The sequence below is a fragment of the Aethalodelphis obliquidens genome, unplaced genomic scaffold (genome assembly GCF_003676395.1).
Source record: "Aethalodelphis obliquidens isolate GAN/ISIS:26980383/991018 unplaced genomic scaffold, ASM367639v1 scaffold34, whole genome shotgun sequence".
NCBI lineage: Eukaryota > Metazoa > Chordata > Mammalia > Artiodactyla > Delphinidae > Aethalodelphis > Aethalodelphis obliquidens.
The window spans coordinates 20890725-20908369 of NW_020837978.1; the positions used below are offsets into that span (position 1 = coordinate 20890725).

Here is a 17645-nt window from a genome sequence, read left to right on the forward strand (position 1 = left end):
GTCCCTTGACCTATAACTCTATCTTCCTTTACACATTATTTTTACCTTCCCCAAGGAACCATTATCTAACATTAGTTACCAAGTTACCAAAAGGAAATGTGGAGTGAAGCTCTTTGCTCCGTGTCCTTGAGCTGAATATACTCAACTTGCAAACGCGCACGGAAGAAAAATAGTGCAGGGCAAAAGAGAAACTAAAGCTCTTCAGCTGATTGAAGGCCACTTCACCTTACGGCCCGCCAGACGAAGAGCTAGGTATTCCGACCAATCAAAACATTGAAATGTTAATAAGCCCCTCCTTGCCCCACCCCTTGATGACCTAATGTGGAAAAGCCACCAGGGCTCTCGTTTTCAATCAGGTCCGCAAGAATGCTATTTAAAGAGCAGTGCTAAGTTCAAAAAGTTACTGTGACAGCAGCCATGTCTGGTCGCGGAAAGGGTGGTAAGGGCCTCGGCAAAGGCGGCGCTAAGCGTCACCGCAAGGTCTTACGGGACAACATCCAGGGCATCACCAAGCCAGCTATTCGTCGCCTGGCCCGCCGTGGTGGTGTCAAGCGCATTTCTGGGCTAATTTACGAGGAGACTCGCGGGGTGTTGAAAGTGTTTTTGGAGAACGTGATTCGGGACGCTGTTACCTACACCGAGCACGCCAAGCGGAAGACTGTCACCGCCATGGACGTGGTTTACGCACTCAAACGCCAGGGCCGCACCCTTTACGGCTTCGGTGGTTGATCACGGCATCGGCCGAGACAGACTTCGACATCTTCTAAAAAAACCAAAAAGGCCCTTTTCAGGGCCGCCCACAAACTCGCTGAAGGGCTGTTGGACGTTGCGGAGGTGTGTGAAAGCCAAATGTCAGAGCTAATTTAACATGCGAAGTGTGGTCGGAAGCTGCATTAACACGGCAGTTATGTAACTAAATACTTAGGGCATTGCGCTTCACTAAGGTGTTAAACTTGGGTCTTTATGAAGAAAGTAGGCTTTCACAAACGGTGAAACGCGAAGTGATGTATAAGATTGGACCCATGAGAGAAATGTGCCTATTTTATGCATCTGGAAATATTAGAACTGTCCTTCAGTGGACGGCTGGAGGCATCCATGGCACAAAAGTTCACAGTATCACCCACACAACAGAGAGCTATGCAAATGAAGGCTCTTTGGGGACAAGCTTTCATTGGCTGGTTCTCAGTGTGGCGAAGAAACCACTGTTTAATTGCGGAGGGTGGTGTTACAAGGCTGTTTTCCTATTGGCCAAAACAAGGGGTTTCATACCGGTACCCGGAACTTAAGGGAAAACCTTCATTGGTTAACTTTTTAATCCGATGCAATCCAGGCGCTAATGGGCCCGAGGAACAAAGGCGCAGAGTGGCCGAGCCGCTTCTACACAGGTTGGAGTAGTGCCGGGAGGTCGGCTGGCTTCTGGGCGGGATGAAGCCAGTTGTTCCTCCTTTCTCTTTGCGGTGATAGTCTGGGGTCAGTCCACTGCTGGACACAGAGAAGTAGCTCACTGCCTTGTCCAGCAAGTGAAGAATTTTCCTGCACTATCCCAACTCCAGCCTCAGAGGGAAACAGTGGCCACCTTATCCAAGCAAAGCAGGGCTGTGGCTGATTCTGTACAAATTGAAACCATTGTATTTAGTCGTTTTCCATATAGGATACAATTAATTTTTTTTTTTTTTGTGGCCCGATTATACAAATGAATTCAGACAGGATATAGAACATGTTTGTATGTGTGACTGCATTAATTATGTAGTTTTGCAATGGGCTTTGTTCGAAGTCGCCCCCAATACCAAGGCCCAAAATAAGATTAACAGTATAAATTTATTTTATGAGGATCTTTAAGAACGCTAAATTACAAACTAAGTGAAAACAAACAACTGTTTAAAGCGGAAAAGATGCTTTAACTCCGACCCTAAGCGTTTCCTAGTACAAGCAGGTTTGTGATTTAAAGGTCACACCCTAATATTTGAACCTCCAACATCTCCACACGTTTTAGAGTTAACGTTTTCAGCCTGTGTAGCACAATCTGAACAAGCCTATCATTCTCTTCATAAATAGAGAACAATTATATCAAGACTAGTGATATTATCAAACCAAATTTTAATGTAACAGTATGTGCTTAATATATAGTCATCTGGTAACCACTTGCAAACTAATGAAGGTGAAAGGCATTTCAATATTCTTGCAAATGTAAAACGGAAACATCTGTGATTTATGCAACTAATCACTTAGTGGAAAGAAATCTGTTTAACGAGAGGTAAACTTCTCACTAATCCAAACTGAGACCTTGGTTTCTGTATATTAACCCCTGTAAAGTCCATGGAGACTGAGTTCAGAAATCTTACATGGAAAGGCACATTAAGTCATATACTAGCGTATCATTAGGTGAAAAAACATGGTCAGGTATGGTTGGGCACGGAGCTGATCTCCTCTCCTCTCTCGGCTTAAAATCCAGCACTTTTCTAAGCATTTAGGAACTTACATACAAGGAATGTGCCTTATTTTTATTAGGATGGACAACCTAACTTTCTGGAACTGGGCAGTCAGCATACCATTAAGTATCCAAAGCTCTTCAAAGTCTGTACCGTTTGTCTGACAAGACACTTATCACCACATCACAATCTTGCTTATTGTCAAGTGATAAAGTTGACGAATAGTCTTTTCTTCCGGGGTCTTCTGAAAATGCAATGTCACACCCTCAAAATCATTTGAGTGGCTCTTAAAAGAGCCGTTGGGTTCTATGAAAACTGGCCGTTGCCGAAATGTTACTTCTTGGTTGTTGCTTTCCTAGGATTAGTCTTCAGCTGGATCAGTTTAGAATTCCCAGCCTTGGGCTTCCCTGCTCTGGCCTTCGCTGGACTTTGCCGTTGTTGTTTGCCCTTGGCGCCTTTAGCTTTTCTGCCACTCGAACCTGCTTTCTCAGCCATTGTTTTCCTCGGCGTCTTTGCTTTTTTGTTGGTCTTAGCTTTCTGCGGAGATTTGGAGTTTCCGGCCAAGACCTGCTTCTTCGTCTTGGTAGAAACAGGCTTCTTGACCTTTCCCTTGGTGGGCTCAGCAGCAACCTTCTTGCTGAGCTTGAAAGAGCCGGAAGCACCGGTACCCCTGGTCTGCACCAGAATTCCTTTGCTAACCAGGCTCTTGAGACCCAGCTTGATGCGGCTGTTGTTCTTCTCCACGTCATAGCCCACGGCTGCTAGCGCCTTTTTCAGTGCTACCACAGACATGCCAGCTCTGTCTTGAGAAATGGAAAGGGCCTCGATGATCAACTTGGACAATGAGGCGCTTGTGGTCTTGCGACTTTCCCCCGTCAAACCAACCGGCTTCTTGCCCTTTTTTTGGGGGGGAGGTTTTTCCATGGACGGCGGAACCTGGTCCGCTAGAGCGACAGGCACCATCTCAGACATTACATTAGAGTAGAGCAATACGCACCACCTAGCAAATAGCATAAACTACTGCACGGGCCTCAGGGCCTTATATAGGGCAGGGCGCGCTGTGATTGGTGCGTCGCTCAGGCACCGCCCCCGCCCTTGGGGAAGGAGCATTTGTGTTTGTTTCACGGCCAAAAGTTGAATGCCTCGAATACCCTCTGCACGGAATCGCCCAGGTTCCACTGCTGAATAAACCATAGAGATACAGATTTCAGATGCCTTTTTGCCTTTTAATGAAAAATGACCCTGCATGCCAAAACTGTTCAATAAAGCCCTCGATTTTCAACAAAATTCAAAGGGAAGCACAAAACTTCCTCTTTTCCGTGTAAATATAAAAGTAATTTTTAACGAATGACTTATCTCATCTCTTCTAACTGGTCTTCCAAATGGTTGGCTTTCAGTTGGTGGAGAAAATAAATTATTCACGCCCTGATTTTTATTGAAAATTATTTATGTGTATGAGGGAAGTAACACAGATATCTTAGATGTCTCACTGCAGAGTTGGAAGATGCTTTTAGAATTGTCAAAAAACTTCAGGATAACACCTTATTTGGGCAAACAATCTAATAAACAATGATCTACAGGCATGTGGATTGCTTGTGACTAAAACCACTTCTCAGTCCCTAAGGCTTGATAGCAGACCCTCAAGCATGGAGTAAATTACCTGGATTTCACACATGATATCTGCTTGGCCAAAATCAGGTCCCCCTTGTAGAGGGCATCTTGAACTGAGTTTTGCTTCTGGTTTCATTAGTTCAAACCTTACCCCTATACCCACACCCACCCCCTTCACCCTCCACCCTCAAAAAGAATATGTAAGGAAACAGATACAATCCCTGCACTTAATTAACTATAAAATATGAGGCAGGAACCCTGGTCTGAAGAGCTCAGTGGAAACGACAGACCCAGATCTCTAACAGGACTGGGCTGGCAGGTGTCCTGCAGAGCTGTGGGAAAAGAGTTATTGGAATAATGTCTAGGATGTTTCTCTGGGCTTGTTCTAGGACTCAGCTTTCTCAGAGGTGTATAAGAGTTTCAAGGCCTGGCCTTCCAGGAGGATGTTGAGGGAACGGTGTAATATGACCAGAGTCCAGGGTTCAGCAAAGGAAAATCCCATAAGGACCATCTTGCAAAGATCCGCAACTGCCTGCGTGAGAAATTTGGTGACATTCTACAGACTGGGCAACCACTGGAGGCTTTTAAGGAGAGAGCTTGTGTATTTTTGTAGTAGTTGTCTTCTTGTATGGTGGTTGTAGTTGCCTTGATTTTCGATTTTTCACGTAAACAATTATTGTGGAAAGCCTAATGTCAGAGGTTGGTAGTCTGTTGTAATAGTCTCAGAAGAAAGACAAGAGCTTCATTTGAGGAGAGAGTGTGGGAAAAGAGAGAGTCTACATTTGAAATACTTCTGAAGAGGAAATGAGATGATGAGACTTTCAAACTTCTGATTGCAAAGTGAGGTAGAAAAGTCTCTTTCACTCTCTCTGTCTCACATACATGCTCACATGTGCACTTACACACACATTTGAAACATAAATTCTGAAAACAATACTACCTTAAGTGCATTCTGATATATTTTCATCTAGTTTATTTTAGTTTTTAAAAAATGCTGGTTGCAAATCATGAGATTGATTTCACAGCCTACTAATACATTGTGACCCTCAGTTTGAAAATTCTTTTCTCCTTAGAGAGATTACGGGTGCATCTTACCAAGGGCTCTGTTTTAACGTGTATTTGGTTTCTCTGAACCTCGGTGATCCTGAGAGGTCGTACCATTAAACGTCAGTGGCTTAGGGTTGGGTATGAGTGGATTGATACTTATATTTACAGGTTGACAGAACATATCACTCATTGCTGTAAAAGTAACAGAGAATTGGCTAGTTTTCTAAAATTCTTAGATTCCATAATCTAAGATCCAGAGAAAACACCATGATTCATATTTTGCATTATAATTTGAAAAGATACCATAAAAACAAGCTCACACACATATACACCATATATATGTGCCAGTCATTGTCCCAAGTATTTTCCCCTCAAAAAATTTTTTTTAAAAATGTATGAAATCATTTTATAGATGAGGAAACCGAGTCACAGAAAAGTCACACAACTTGCCCAAAGTCTTAGAGCTAGTGAGCAGGAAGGCTGGGATTTGATTTCAAGAAGTCTGGCTTCAAAAGGCTCTCCTTCTCCCATCTCACACTTAGTCTGCTCAGGCAACTCAAACAAAATACTCTAGAGTGCATGGCTTAAACAATAGAAATTTATTTCCTCAAAGCTCTGGAGTCTAGAAATCCGAGGTCAGGGTGCCAGCATGGTCAGGTTCTGGTGAGACCTCTTTTCCTACCCTATAGACGGCTGCCTTCTTGCTGTGTCCTTACATGGCCTTTCATGAGTGCATGCACACCAGGAGAGTGATGGCTCTCTCTTTCTCTTCTTATAAGGCCATGAATCCTATTGGATTAGGGCCCCACCTCTATGACCTCTGTAGCCTAAATTACCTCCTAAAAGCCCTGTCTCCAAATATAGTCACACTGGGGGTTAGGGCTTCAGCATATGAATTTTGGAGGAGGGGTGGGCATAAATCAATCCATAGCAGATACTTTTCTCATGGAATGATTAGGAGGCTTATTAGAGACAACCTAGATAAAAGTAGTTTTAGTTACACATAGCCAAACATGGTTCATTATTCCAACACAGTCCTGGGCAAAGGAGGCACCTGATAAATATTCCCTTTTTTGGTCTTAACCTAAGATCCTACTTATTCTCAGAGTGCTTTCCCGTGGAACTGTTGCAATCCTGTTCATTGTTTTGCAGCAGTTTATTTCTTATGGGATCATGGCTAATAAAAATATGGGGAAAAAACTACCTTCACTCATAATGAAGGAAATTACATTTCAATTTTTTTTGGTCTATCTGATTAAGTGTTTTAAAAATATTCTCAGTAAATATGACTGCCGTAAAATAGGAATTATTGTATTATGTTGGTGTTATAAGTTGGCATGGTCCTTCTGAATAGCAATTTGATGAACGTATACATTAAGATCCTTAAAAAATGGTTTTACCTTGTGATTTAGTATTTCTACTTCTAGAAGTCCGTCCCAAGGAAATAATCAAATATTTAAACAAAGATTCATGTAAAAAGAAGTGTGATCTGTATGATTTATAATGCATAAAAATGGAACTCCTTCTAAATAGCCAGTAACAGGACTAATTAATAAGTAATCATACATCTATAAAAAATGTGCGTTTCTAGGCATGTTACCTAGAAAATTAGCTGTGTATATGTAGCATGATACCTAAAGTTGCTTTATATATGATATACACTTATTAGAAATGGATCTCATATATATGTTCATATTCATATATACATATAGAAAAGAGATACTAAGATTTATTTTAATTTTCTTTGTTATATATTTCTTTTCTTACAAATTTCTGCAATTATCATTTAATATTTTTATACTCAAAATAAATGTTTTAGCCAAGTTCTTATTGATCCTTCCATGATTGTTAAAAATACCTCCTTTTATCTTCTTCTAGTATCATTTTCATTGACTTATTTGTGAGATGCAACAGTGTCCAGCAGTGACCAGTGGTGAGAAAATACATTTCTAAAGCCCATTTGCTCCTCCTGTAAAAAGAGAGATTGATTGATTAATTCACTTCTATAATTCATCAAATATCTGATATTGTACTTGATTCTGAGAACAGTAATAATGGCGATGGCTAATGTTCATTGGTGTTTGTTCTGTGCCAGGCAGTGCTCTAAGCCCTTTAGATACCAATGCATTTAATCTTGCAACAACCTTCTGAGGTACGTATGATGGTCCTCCCTGCTTTATACATGAGGAAATTAAGGCTCAGAGAGACTGAGTTTCCCAGATGGCACAGCTGTTGGATGGTGAACCATCCTCTACAGTAAAACCACACCCTCTAGCATTTGAGTCTACGTGCATTTGTAAATAAAAGATGAGCATGATCTAGTCAGTGTCCTATAAATTACATTTGAGCTACGTCTTGAAGGGTGGGTAGGAATTTGTCAGGTGAGGAAAGGGTATTAGGGCTTTTCACAAAGGAGACATAGTGACAAAGGCCAGGTGGTGGGGATTGTCTAGGGTGAGGTGCTTGGGGGTGAGCCTTGTAGAACCGGTTGTGAAGGATGAGGAAGGCCCTTGCATGACGACAGGTTGAAGAGTTCAAGCTTGTTATTCCCACATGAAGCAGTTTTAACAGATCCCAGAAGCCTCCCTTCTCTTACATGCTCATCTCTCTGGGCTGCTGGCAGATGAAATCATTCCCCACTTTCAAATAAACCAAATCAAACATCTAATAGAAATGTACCCAAATAAATGCTTAGTCTCTTTCCTGGGTTGTTTTGAAATGCATTTTTCCAACTCTTCTTCACAGGTAGGCAGAGGCAAACCTAATTTTATGCTCTCTTGGTGTCCAAATGCAGTGCAAGGAAATAGGGTTTGCTTACTAAGGAGTCCTCTTTACTACCTGTGGTCTGACACATTAGTGGGGCGGGACATATGGGTTTCTGTGAAAATTGGTCGCACGTTTGGGTAATATGAATACTCGTAATTATAAGCCACGCTTGACACAGCTTACACTCAGGCCGTCACTCCACTTTACAGAGAGAGGTTCTTGCTACATGGTTTGTGTGTGCTTGTAAAAATGTAGTCACAGTTACATAGTTATTTAAGTTTTGAGAAAGCTCTGCCTGGAAGCAGATCCTGGTGGTAGTGGCGGGTGGGCAAGGGGGAAGCAGTCCTCTCTTTAGCTGGTGAAGGCCACAGTCTCCCACACAAACCATTGACCATCTCTGCTGACTCATGGTGTGATCTCTGATGTTCCAGTAGTTTAACAAACTCACTGTTGCTTCAGATGTAGCAGCCTTAACAATTGCAAGTGGCACGTGTTATCTTAAACACTGTTGAAAATGCACCAGATTGAAGGACTGTGCTGGAGGGAAGCACAGCTCTTCTCACCAGCTCATGCCCAGAATGAGGGCAGTGATGGTGGTGCTAGCAAAAGAGGGACAGGTACTCAAGGTAGAACCAATACGGCTTTGATTTCTCTTCTTTTCTTCATTGCTGGGTCTTCCTCCAAGAGTTCTGTATGTGCTTTCCAACTAACATTTTATTGTCTGAGAATAAATTGAGTTAATAGTGTAAAGCACTCAGAACAGTACCTGGCCCATACTAAGTGCTACACTAGTGTTAGCTACTCTTGTTATATTAAGCATTTTAATTAGTGCTAATGTGCAAATTATATCTACCACCCCTCTTGATCCCCCCTTTTCCTGTTTTCCATTTTCCCTTTCCATAGCATTTATTCCTTTCTCATATTCTATGTAATTACTCATAGTAACGATTGTTTGTTGTCTCTCTTCCCCAGCTGAGATGTAAGCTCCAAGAGGATAGTGACTTTGTCCTTTTCCAAGGAGACAGTCACTGAAGATAGCTGGAGGAACAAGAACCAGAAGGTGGTCCTTAGGACCAGAGGAGAAAGGGCAGAAATCCCCTCCTTAGACCATCCCAAAACTCTGTCTTCATTCCCTCTGTGGTGAAAATATCAAAGACGAGGTCCAGCATATATGGGAGGATGAAAACCAGGAAAAGTAGAGTGTGTGCAAATCTGGCTGCAGTACAGAACATGAGAGAAAGAGGCCGCAGACAGTGGGCAGGGGAAGAGTCCGTCAAACCGTGTTTCAGGTCTTTGGAGTATCCTAAAGGAAGATACAGCTCTTTCAGACCCATTCCAGACCATCCATGATGCCCCAGCTCACGTGCGAGAAGGATAAAGACCCCACAGCCCCTTCCCCTCATTTCCAGCTTATTAAAATTTCCGATCATTTTAGGACAGTAAAAAATTCTGTATGATATTATAACAATGAATATAAGTCATTATACATTTGACCAAACTCATAGAATGTACAACATCAAGAATGAACCCTAAGGTCAACTATGGACTTTGGGTGATTATGCTGTGTCAATATAGGTTCATCCTTGGTTTAAAAAAAAAAAAAAGTACCATTCTGGTGAGTGATGCTGGTAATGCGAAAGGCTATGCATGTGTGGGTGTGTGGGTGTAGGGAGTATTTGAGGAATCTCCGTACCTCCCTCTCAATTTTGTTGTAAACCTAAAACTGCTCTAAAAAAAAAAAAACTTATAAAAAATGTATATAGGAAAAACAATTCCAATCCATTCAGCATTATTTATGTCTAGAATCGATGCAGCCAGGCTCAGTCTCTGATGCTTAGAGTCAGGGAGGCCAAGTGCTTCCAAAACCTCCAAAAAGCTCTTACCCTGGTGCTTGCTGAGTATCCTTGACCCACCTTTGAGGCTAGCAGCCTTTCTTCCATTCAAGGTCTCAGAACTTGCATCTTCTCTGTAGAATTCTTAAACACACAATCGTATTTGTTTGTTTATTTCAATTTTTAAAAATATATGTATTTCAGTGCATTAAAGCCCAAATGCATGTGTTTAAAAATCTAGTGACCAGCATCTAACACCTCAATTGTTTAAGCAAATCTAACAATAAAAGGGGCACATTTTTTTTTTAATGTGGACCATTTTTTAAAGTCTTTATTGAATTTGTTACAATATTGCTTCTGTCTCTTGTTTTGTTTTTTTGGCCATGAGGCATGTGGGATCTTAGCTCCCTGACCAGGGATCGAACCGACACCTCCTGCATTGGAAGGCGAAGTCTTAACCACTGGACCACCAGGGGAGTCCCAAAACAGGCACATTTTAATCTTTGATATTTTTATATCCTGTCCTACAGCTGAGTTTGGGCCAATTATAGTAGGAAAAAAAAGTGAAAAGAAAATAAAGGAAAAAAAGAAAAGAAAAGAAGGGAGGAGGGGAGGAGAGGAGAGAGAAAAGAAAATGAGAACAAAGTTTATTCCTTATTGCTTTTGAAGCCAATTCTTTTACTGTTGGAGAACTCGATCTTGTCAGAAGACAAGTTTAGAGCTATAAGTGATGAAGTCAAGGTTTTACCCCAGTGTTGCCTCCTCTAAGTATATCAGTCTCCTCATAGAATGAGACAAGTCCCATCATTTCTGTTCCTTCATCCCTTGGAGCCTGCAGCTGGGGAGATCTAATACCATGAATACCCATAGCAAGATGAAACCAGATCTTTCCATTAATTACTATACAAATTGCTTACTGGATGATAAGGTTATGTAAGTCTTCAAATGAGCAAACCAAAGCTTCATTTTCCTTCCTCAGAACTGAGGTAGGACAATAAGAAAGTGGTTGATTCTCCAAATTTACTCACTTTTTTCTAATTTATAATAAACCCATAGTACTTGAAGATATGTCCAGCTGATTTTCAGAGTCCAAAGAATTTAGTCAGAGCCTAGAACGTCTTGCTGGCAAGGTCAAAGGCAACTGTGTATTTGGCCCAATTAATTTTACGCTTAGTCATCCAGGATTGCACAGGGTGAAATTTTGGAAAAGCTAAATAATTTTTAATACCTTTTAAATTTAGGACTGTTGGACTGCAAAGTACTGAATCTACACACCCTTCGAAATCTGGACGCTTCAAGACAAGTGATAGCTATCATGTCCTTAGGTATACGCCTAGAGAGCTAATTAAGTACAAGTGTGGGGAAAATAATGCATTTTCTGTCAACCTGTTGGACCAAGGTAAATGCAAAGGAATCCGTTGGCAATCTTTTTATATCACTTGTGAAATTCCTATCATTTAAGAAAGACCAGCTCCTACCGACTGAGGTCTTCAGTCACAAGCTGCCTTAGTTCCCTTTAGGGCATAAAGAAGGTTATAAATGAAACTTGTCAAACATCACACAAAATCTGAGTACCTACCATGTACCAGGCACCCTTCAAAGTGAGTTCTATGCATTAAAGGTCTTTGATCATCACAAACATCTAGAAGGTAGGTGCTATTACCATCATCCTCAAGATATAGAAGAGGCACAGAGAGATTAATGACTTGCATCAGTCTCACAGCTAATAGGTGGCAAGCTGAGCGTCAAACCGGGAGGTTTTATCTTCAGGGGCTACACTTCTGTCAACAGGGAGCAATGCTGTGCAGCCATTTTACTGGCACCCATACCATTTCTAGGACAAATATTTTATATTTTCTATTTCATTTAATCCTTACCCTATCTTCTCAAGTAGGTAATTACTATCACCCCACAGGCTCAGAGTACTACGTTTGTCAAACAGTAACTCAAAGACATTTAGTTAATTATTAGCACACTGTTAACTTGTGTATAAGGTATGCCAAGCAATAGATTGATTTCATCCAAGTCAAAAAAGATGACTATGAAAGAGAAAGAGGGGAGGAAATACCTTTGGACTGTCTAGGAACAGGATATCATGTTTGTATATTATTTTCAGTAGGAAAGAGTTCAGTGTGGACAATCTGTTCTTACACAGACCAAAGAGGATTAAAAAAAAAAGAAAAATAGTGATTGTCTAAAAACTCTCAAGATTGGCTGTGAAGAATATGTGACAGGCTGCCTCTGTATAATATGGTCCACTGACTCTCAGTCAGCATTTCCATCTTAGGTAGGTCATATCTTCACCATTTCTGGCATCAGAGTCTCTCAACTTCGCCACTTTGGTCAAGACTCTCATAATAGAGTAGCAGGTTTTAGTCTCCTGTTTGTAACACTTAGTCATCTGCATATTAGACAGAGGAGGAAGACAAAAACGTTATGAGGACAATCACAAACATAATAAGAAATATTTGAAACCTCTATTATCTTCAAGTACTTAATTGGCATGTCTTAATTAGAAGAACAGGCCTCAAAGATTACCTTGATGGATTTAAGTTAAATAAGTGTCATTTTTCCTAACCATAGTTGTAACTCTAATTTGAGCCATACTCAGAAAGAAATTATGTAGTACACATTCTTTTGTTCAGGAACTTTTAGTCAAGGTATAGATAGAGGGCTAGGCTCTGAGGATTTTTAATTTTTTTCTAATACTTGAGAAGAACAAATCTGAGATCTAATCATTGGAAAAACTGATAATGGAGAAAAGGACAAAGAATAACACAACGGGAAGGAGAAGGAAAAAGCTATCTATTCTAGATCTCATCTTGATCTGTAGAATCTTAGGAGGAAGCTTCCTACTTCCAAAATTCTGGAAATCTTTTAATGTGTCACGATTGGCTTTCCAATGAGAGTGTATATCCAAGTGGTAGGATTCTAAACATGTTTATGCTGTGAAAAAAAAGAAAAAATCCATTTGTCCTGAACTACAACATTTGTAGTTAAAAATACTGGAAATGGCCTTTTCTAGCATTGTTAAAAGTTGACACTTTGGGGAGTCTCTTTTAATACAATCTTTATTTGTATATTATGTAGAGGTGTGTCTGTTGAAGTCTTTTTTTGAAATGTAGATTGCATTTGTTGTATATATGACAGTGTAGCCTACATTAGTTTTAGATAATATCTGACACCTGAAAATGTCAAAAGAGAAGAAAAGTCACATGGATCTTGTGGTACAATTTCAAATGATGAGAATTTATGGGAATATTTAGATGTAGGTCATATTATCATTATTATTAAGGTTAGAAGTAAAATTTTTGCACAGTAAGTTTATGTTCTTTTGGGAATTTTACTTTAAATTATTTGTATTATCTTCTCAGCAGTTAGGGGGTGATATAGATTGATATGTTCTGATAAGAATAGTTTTATATTTTATCCATGATCTCATTTTTTATTATTTAAAACTATTACAAGTATTCCCAGGTGGCAAAAAAGATCCATATATTTCAAAACAATAACATGAAATTGATTTGTTAATGCTGTGGTTCTTGAGATATGGTTGAAGCACGGTCCCACCTTTATTGTTTTTCAATTTGTACTAATTGGATATATAGCAAGATTCAATCACTTGCCAAGTTTTTGAGATAATCAACATCTTTGTAACACTTGAACTAGTTTGTGCTTGTGTTGGAGTTATTTTTTGTTACATGACCATGAAGTCTGGAGGTGGTTGGGCTACAGAGAGATGAGAGATTTGGATAGTCAATTTTTATTGAGGGGTGGTTGATAAATTAATATAGTTATAAATTCAGTCTTTAATGGCAGCTCTAAAGTATTCTTACCTTGTCAGCATAAATAAGACAATACATATAAAATTGAATTTACTACATTAATGAACAGTAACAACTTTCTAATAAATAAACAGACCAAACATAGCCATTGCTTGTGTACATATTTGTGTTTCTCTGCAGCTATAGTACTTGGTAGAGTCAGAGCTGTTTGTATTAACGACAGCCCTTTAGAAAAACAGGCAACTGTGTTCCCTCATAGGCATAAGGAAACCAGGAGGCCGTCCAAAACCTGCCTTGTCCTCTGGGCCCACATATACACTTTACATATCCCTTCTACATATTTAAAGTAGCAAAAACAAGCATAGCTATTTCTATTCTCCTACTGCATCTATATGTTCTCTAACCTGTTAATCTATGGTCATTCTCAACTGTGTGAAAATAAAAGACTTGCATAGATCTGTTTTTAATGATGTGTATTTTGTACCCTCCAACTTATTTAATTTACCCAATTTAATATTTATCTAAATTTTTAAAGTTATCTATAGACTTTGAACTCAGTATTTAAGCTGACACAATGAGTCCTTATGATTTGTAACATTAGAAAAATTAATTCCATTTTAAAAATGACATTACCTATCTACCTTATCACTATTTTGTGATAATTTAGTTCAATGCATAATTTACGTAATGTAAAATTTTAAATAAAGTGATGATAACTCATCTAATCAGTAGAGTTAAAGAAATTTAGTAATTTTAACTTAGTTTTTTTTTAGAAAATAACCCCTAAACTTGTGTAAACTAGAATACTATACTAACATTATTCTTACATTATAACAATAATAAAGAAAAAGATGTAGAGCCAGTTTGTAAGGCAGAATTGTTAAGCCAGCAGATTTATCCAAAGGGTTAACTTGATTAGAAATATGTGATTTTTAAATTTCCTATAGAATTACATGCCATGTATTAAAATATTTAAGTTGTTCAAAAATAATGGAGTAGTTCTGTTTTGTTTCTTATCCTGTAATGTGTTAACGAAGACCACTAATTAAATTCAGTTAAACTTCCTTTTCTGTCTGAGTTACAACTTAAAGAGGTAGCACGTTCAAAGCATCTGGAGAATTTGATTTTGCTCTTATTTTAAATTGATGTATGTTTTTTAGTCTTTATATAAGCTATTTAAGTTTACATTATAACTTTTAAAATTTTCTGCTGAGGTAGATAATTTGCTCAAAATTATTTGTATTCATAAAGCAGAAAATATTCTCAATCATTGTACAAGTTAGAGGAGCTAATTGTGAAACTGGAACAAAACTGAAAGAGATTTAATTTAAAAGCAACCAAGATTTAAGTCTGTTGATCAGTTAAAGAAACAAATGTGATTAAGATCAGAGATCCCTCAGGGTACACCACTGCTGGGAATATGAGTAAATTCTCTGATATCCTTCTAAGTTTGGTAGGAAATTCTAGTTTCCAGTGCCATATCCCTCACAATGAACTCATTAAGGTTAATAAACTATTTAATGTTTGTTCTATACAGGTATTGGAAGCCCTCTCTTTTTTCTGACTCAATAGCTTTATTTATAATGACATATTTCTTCTCTCTCCTCTCTGACCTTACTTAAAGAGCAAGAAGGGACAATATGTTTTTGGAATTATTGAATAATAAACTTTAGAGGCTTCGGCATAGCAAGAGACAGGCCAATTGTAGGCTGGAGATGCTGTTTCCTTGTTTTCTTTCTTGTCTTAAGTCTCCTGTTAGGTCTAACGCTTTATTCAAGTTAAAAGTTTTAGGCGGCCATTTTATATTCATTTATCTTTGAAGCAGGAATGTTATTTTTACAGATACTGACAATTATTTGGACTCATACCGAGTAATCACGATAACAGACAGTTTTGAAAGGAAGAAAGAAACTCTGATTTTTAGTTAAAAGAACCCACAGTATACAAACACAAAACACCAAACACAGTGGATCCCATCAAAGGCCAGAAAGAAAAACACCAACTTCCTCGTCCTGTGTTCTCAAATGCCAGAGATGACCAGAATCCTCAGACAAACACAAACAACCCAAAAAAGATGAACAAATGAACAGATTCCAGATACCCTGTCCTCTGCCACCAACTAATTAATGATCTAGCGATAAAACCACTAATGTGTATCCAATCGACAAAGTACAATCTAAGAACCAAAATAAGAAGCAGACTTGGGCAAAAATAAATTTTAGCATACAAGAGCCAAGGGAAGATGAACAGAAAACTCAAAGTGCCCAGGGCTAGACAAGGTACATTTTCAGTTCACTTTTCTATTGATTCCTAAGGTAGGGCTCGGGTAAACAATGTCTTGGTGGAATCTTCAGAAATAAATGGTCCAAGGTGTTAATGATTAGGCAGCCTGCTCTTGTATTGAAGAGAAATCAAGCAATAGTTGTTATTTCATCCAACAAAGGCAAACCAGAATTTATATGTGAGGAAAAGAGGGGAAGAGAAGGAGAAAACAAAAACAAAACAAAACCTTGTAGTCAGCCTGGGATAGTGAATGTTTGCACATTTTTGGGGTAAACTGATTAGTTGGCAGTGAGGAGAGGTTAGTCTGATTTGGATCATCAGTCCTTGCGCAGGCTCACTAGGGGTATAGAAAAAAATCCAATTTCAGTTGTTGAAGGACTTGGGAAACTTTATAGTTTGGCTGAAGAGCTTGTGTGATAAGCATGTGCCATTGTCCTATATTTGCACTTCTACCTTAATTAAGCCAGGGTTGCACCTCATTTCTCAGGTAACTTCCAGGTTAGGCAGCCAGTAACTGTGGAGCCGTGTTCCAATGGACGCCTGTCTAGCGCCAGACAGGCCTTAGTATTTTTCCCAGGATCAAAGAAAACTGCACATTTAGAATCACGGGGTCTTAATGTTAAGTAATCTAAATCACATTGTATCTTACCTCAAATCGTTAAACAACAACAAAAAAACCTGTTTTCCTTGTAACATAAATTTTATTCCTGTAGTCTCCCACTTTTTTACAGAGAAAGCAAAGTTTACTCCTAGGTGCTGAAAATGTGTTCTAGACTTGGATAAATTAAATGGAAAATGCGTTTCTTTCACCTTAAAATCTTCCCCTGGAACAAAGATTAAACTGCTTAAGGGAAGGTGGAACTTGCCAGCTCCCCCCACCCCCTCCCCGCCGCGCGACTACCTGGTTTGGGAAGGTTCTCTCCTAGAGACTCTGTATGCCAAGTTCAATAGCCTCCTTTCTCTTCCCGCCTAGTTTCCCCGCCTTTCGGTGCCAGCCCTCGGTTCAACCTCCATGGAAACTTGCCAAGTTGCAAGCATCTCTTAAAGCAGTTCGTCAACCCCGACTACGTATTACAAACCACCAGCCACCTACGCAATTAATTTTCATGTTCAGATAGCTGTAGGTCAATTACAGTACACTGATCACTGGGACTCAAAAAATAGCTGACTTTATACTTGCGGTGACCCCCTAATTGCAACGGGTAATGGATAACATTTGACACAACAATGCCAAAACCCAACAACCTGGCAGTGCTTTTAACAGCTTCACTTGTCATTCCTTAGACCCATTAATAGGACTTAAAAATTTCTCTACCTTTGTCTTCTAATTAATGCACAGTACTTTTGGCCAAACTTCAGCTTATAGAAAATAAGCAGCAGGTTACAACTCTCTTTGTGGACATGTGGGTGGCTCTTAAAAGAGCCTTTGGGGTTAGGTGTAAAGACGCTTACTTGGCAAGTTTACTTGGAGCTAGTGTACTTGGTGACAGCCTTGGTGCCCTCAGACACGGCGTGCTTGGCCAGCTCCCCGGGCAGCAGCAGGCGCACAGCCGTTTGGATCTCCCTGGACGTGATGGTCGAGCGCTTGTTATAATGCGCCAGGCGCGACGCCTCGCCCGCAATGCGCTCGAAGATGTCGTTGACGAACGAGTTCATGATGCCCATGGCCTTGGACGAGATGCCGGTGTCCGGGTGGACCTGCTTCAGCACCTTGTACACGTACACAGAATAACTCTCCTTGCGGCTGCGCTTGCGCTTCTTGCCATCCTTCTTCTGCGCCTTGGTCACTGCCTTCTTAGAGCCCTTTTTCGGGGCAGGAACGGACTTGGCTGACTCTGGCATTTTAAAACCTCAAAACACGAAAAATAAAATGAAAGTAGAAAGAGGATTTC

General features: G+C 39.7%; 3 protein-coding genes across 3 annotated transcripts; 1 reads left to right on the plus strand and 2 right to left on the minus strand.

The window, feature by feature from the left end:
* Positions 1-408: 408 nt before the first annotated feature.
* LOC113631861 (histone H4) lies at positions 409-831 on the plus strand. The gene has a single exon (XM_027128604.1). The coding sequence runs from the start codon at positions 418-420 to the stop codon at positions 727-729; it is 312 nt and encodes a 103-aa protein (XP_026984405.1). The 5' UTR covers positions 409-417; the 3' UTR covers positions 730-831.
* A 1503-nt stretch (positions 832-2334) lies between these two features.
* H1-6 (H1.6 linker histone, cluster member) lies at positions 2335-4151 on the minus strand. Its single transcript, XM_027128568.1, has one exon. It carries the CDS (start codon positions 3441-3443, stop codon positions 2763-2765), a length of 681 nt encoding a protein of 226 aa, XP_026984369.1. The 5' UTR covers positions 3444-4151; the 3' UTR covers positions 2335-2762.
* A 2791-nt stretch (positions 4152-6942) lies between these two features.
* Positions 6943-17612, minus strand: LOC113631849 (histone H2B type 1-like). The gene is made up of 2 exons (XM_027128590.1): positions 17206-17612; positions 6943-7056 (listed from the first exon to the last, which is right to left on the minus strand). The coding sequence occupies exon 1, from the start codon at positions 17593-17595 to the stop codon at positions 17215-17217; it is 381 nt and encodes a 126-aa protein (XP_026984391.1). The 5' UTR covers positions 17596-17612; the 3' UTR covers positions 6943-7056; positions 17206-17214.
* Between the last annotated feature and the right edge of the window lie 33 nt (positions 17613-17645).

Bases quoted from the DNA above. Each gene is read 5' to 3' on its own strand.
- LOC113631861 (XM_027128604.1), top strand. From the start codon at position 418: ATGTCTGGTCGCGGAAAGGGTGGTAAGGGCCTCGGCAAAGGCGGCGCT.
- LOC113631849 (XM_027128590.1), bottom strand. From the start codon at position 17,595: ATGCCAGAGTCAGCCAAGTCCGTTCCTGCCCCGAAAAAGGGCTCTAAG.
- H1-6 (XM_027128568.1), bottom strand. From the start codon at position 3,443: ATGCTATTTGCTAGGTGGTGCGTATTGCTCTACTCTAATGTAATGTCT.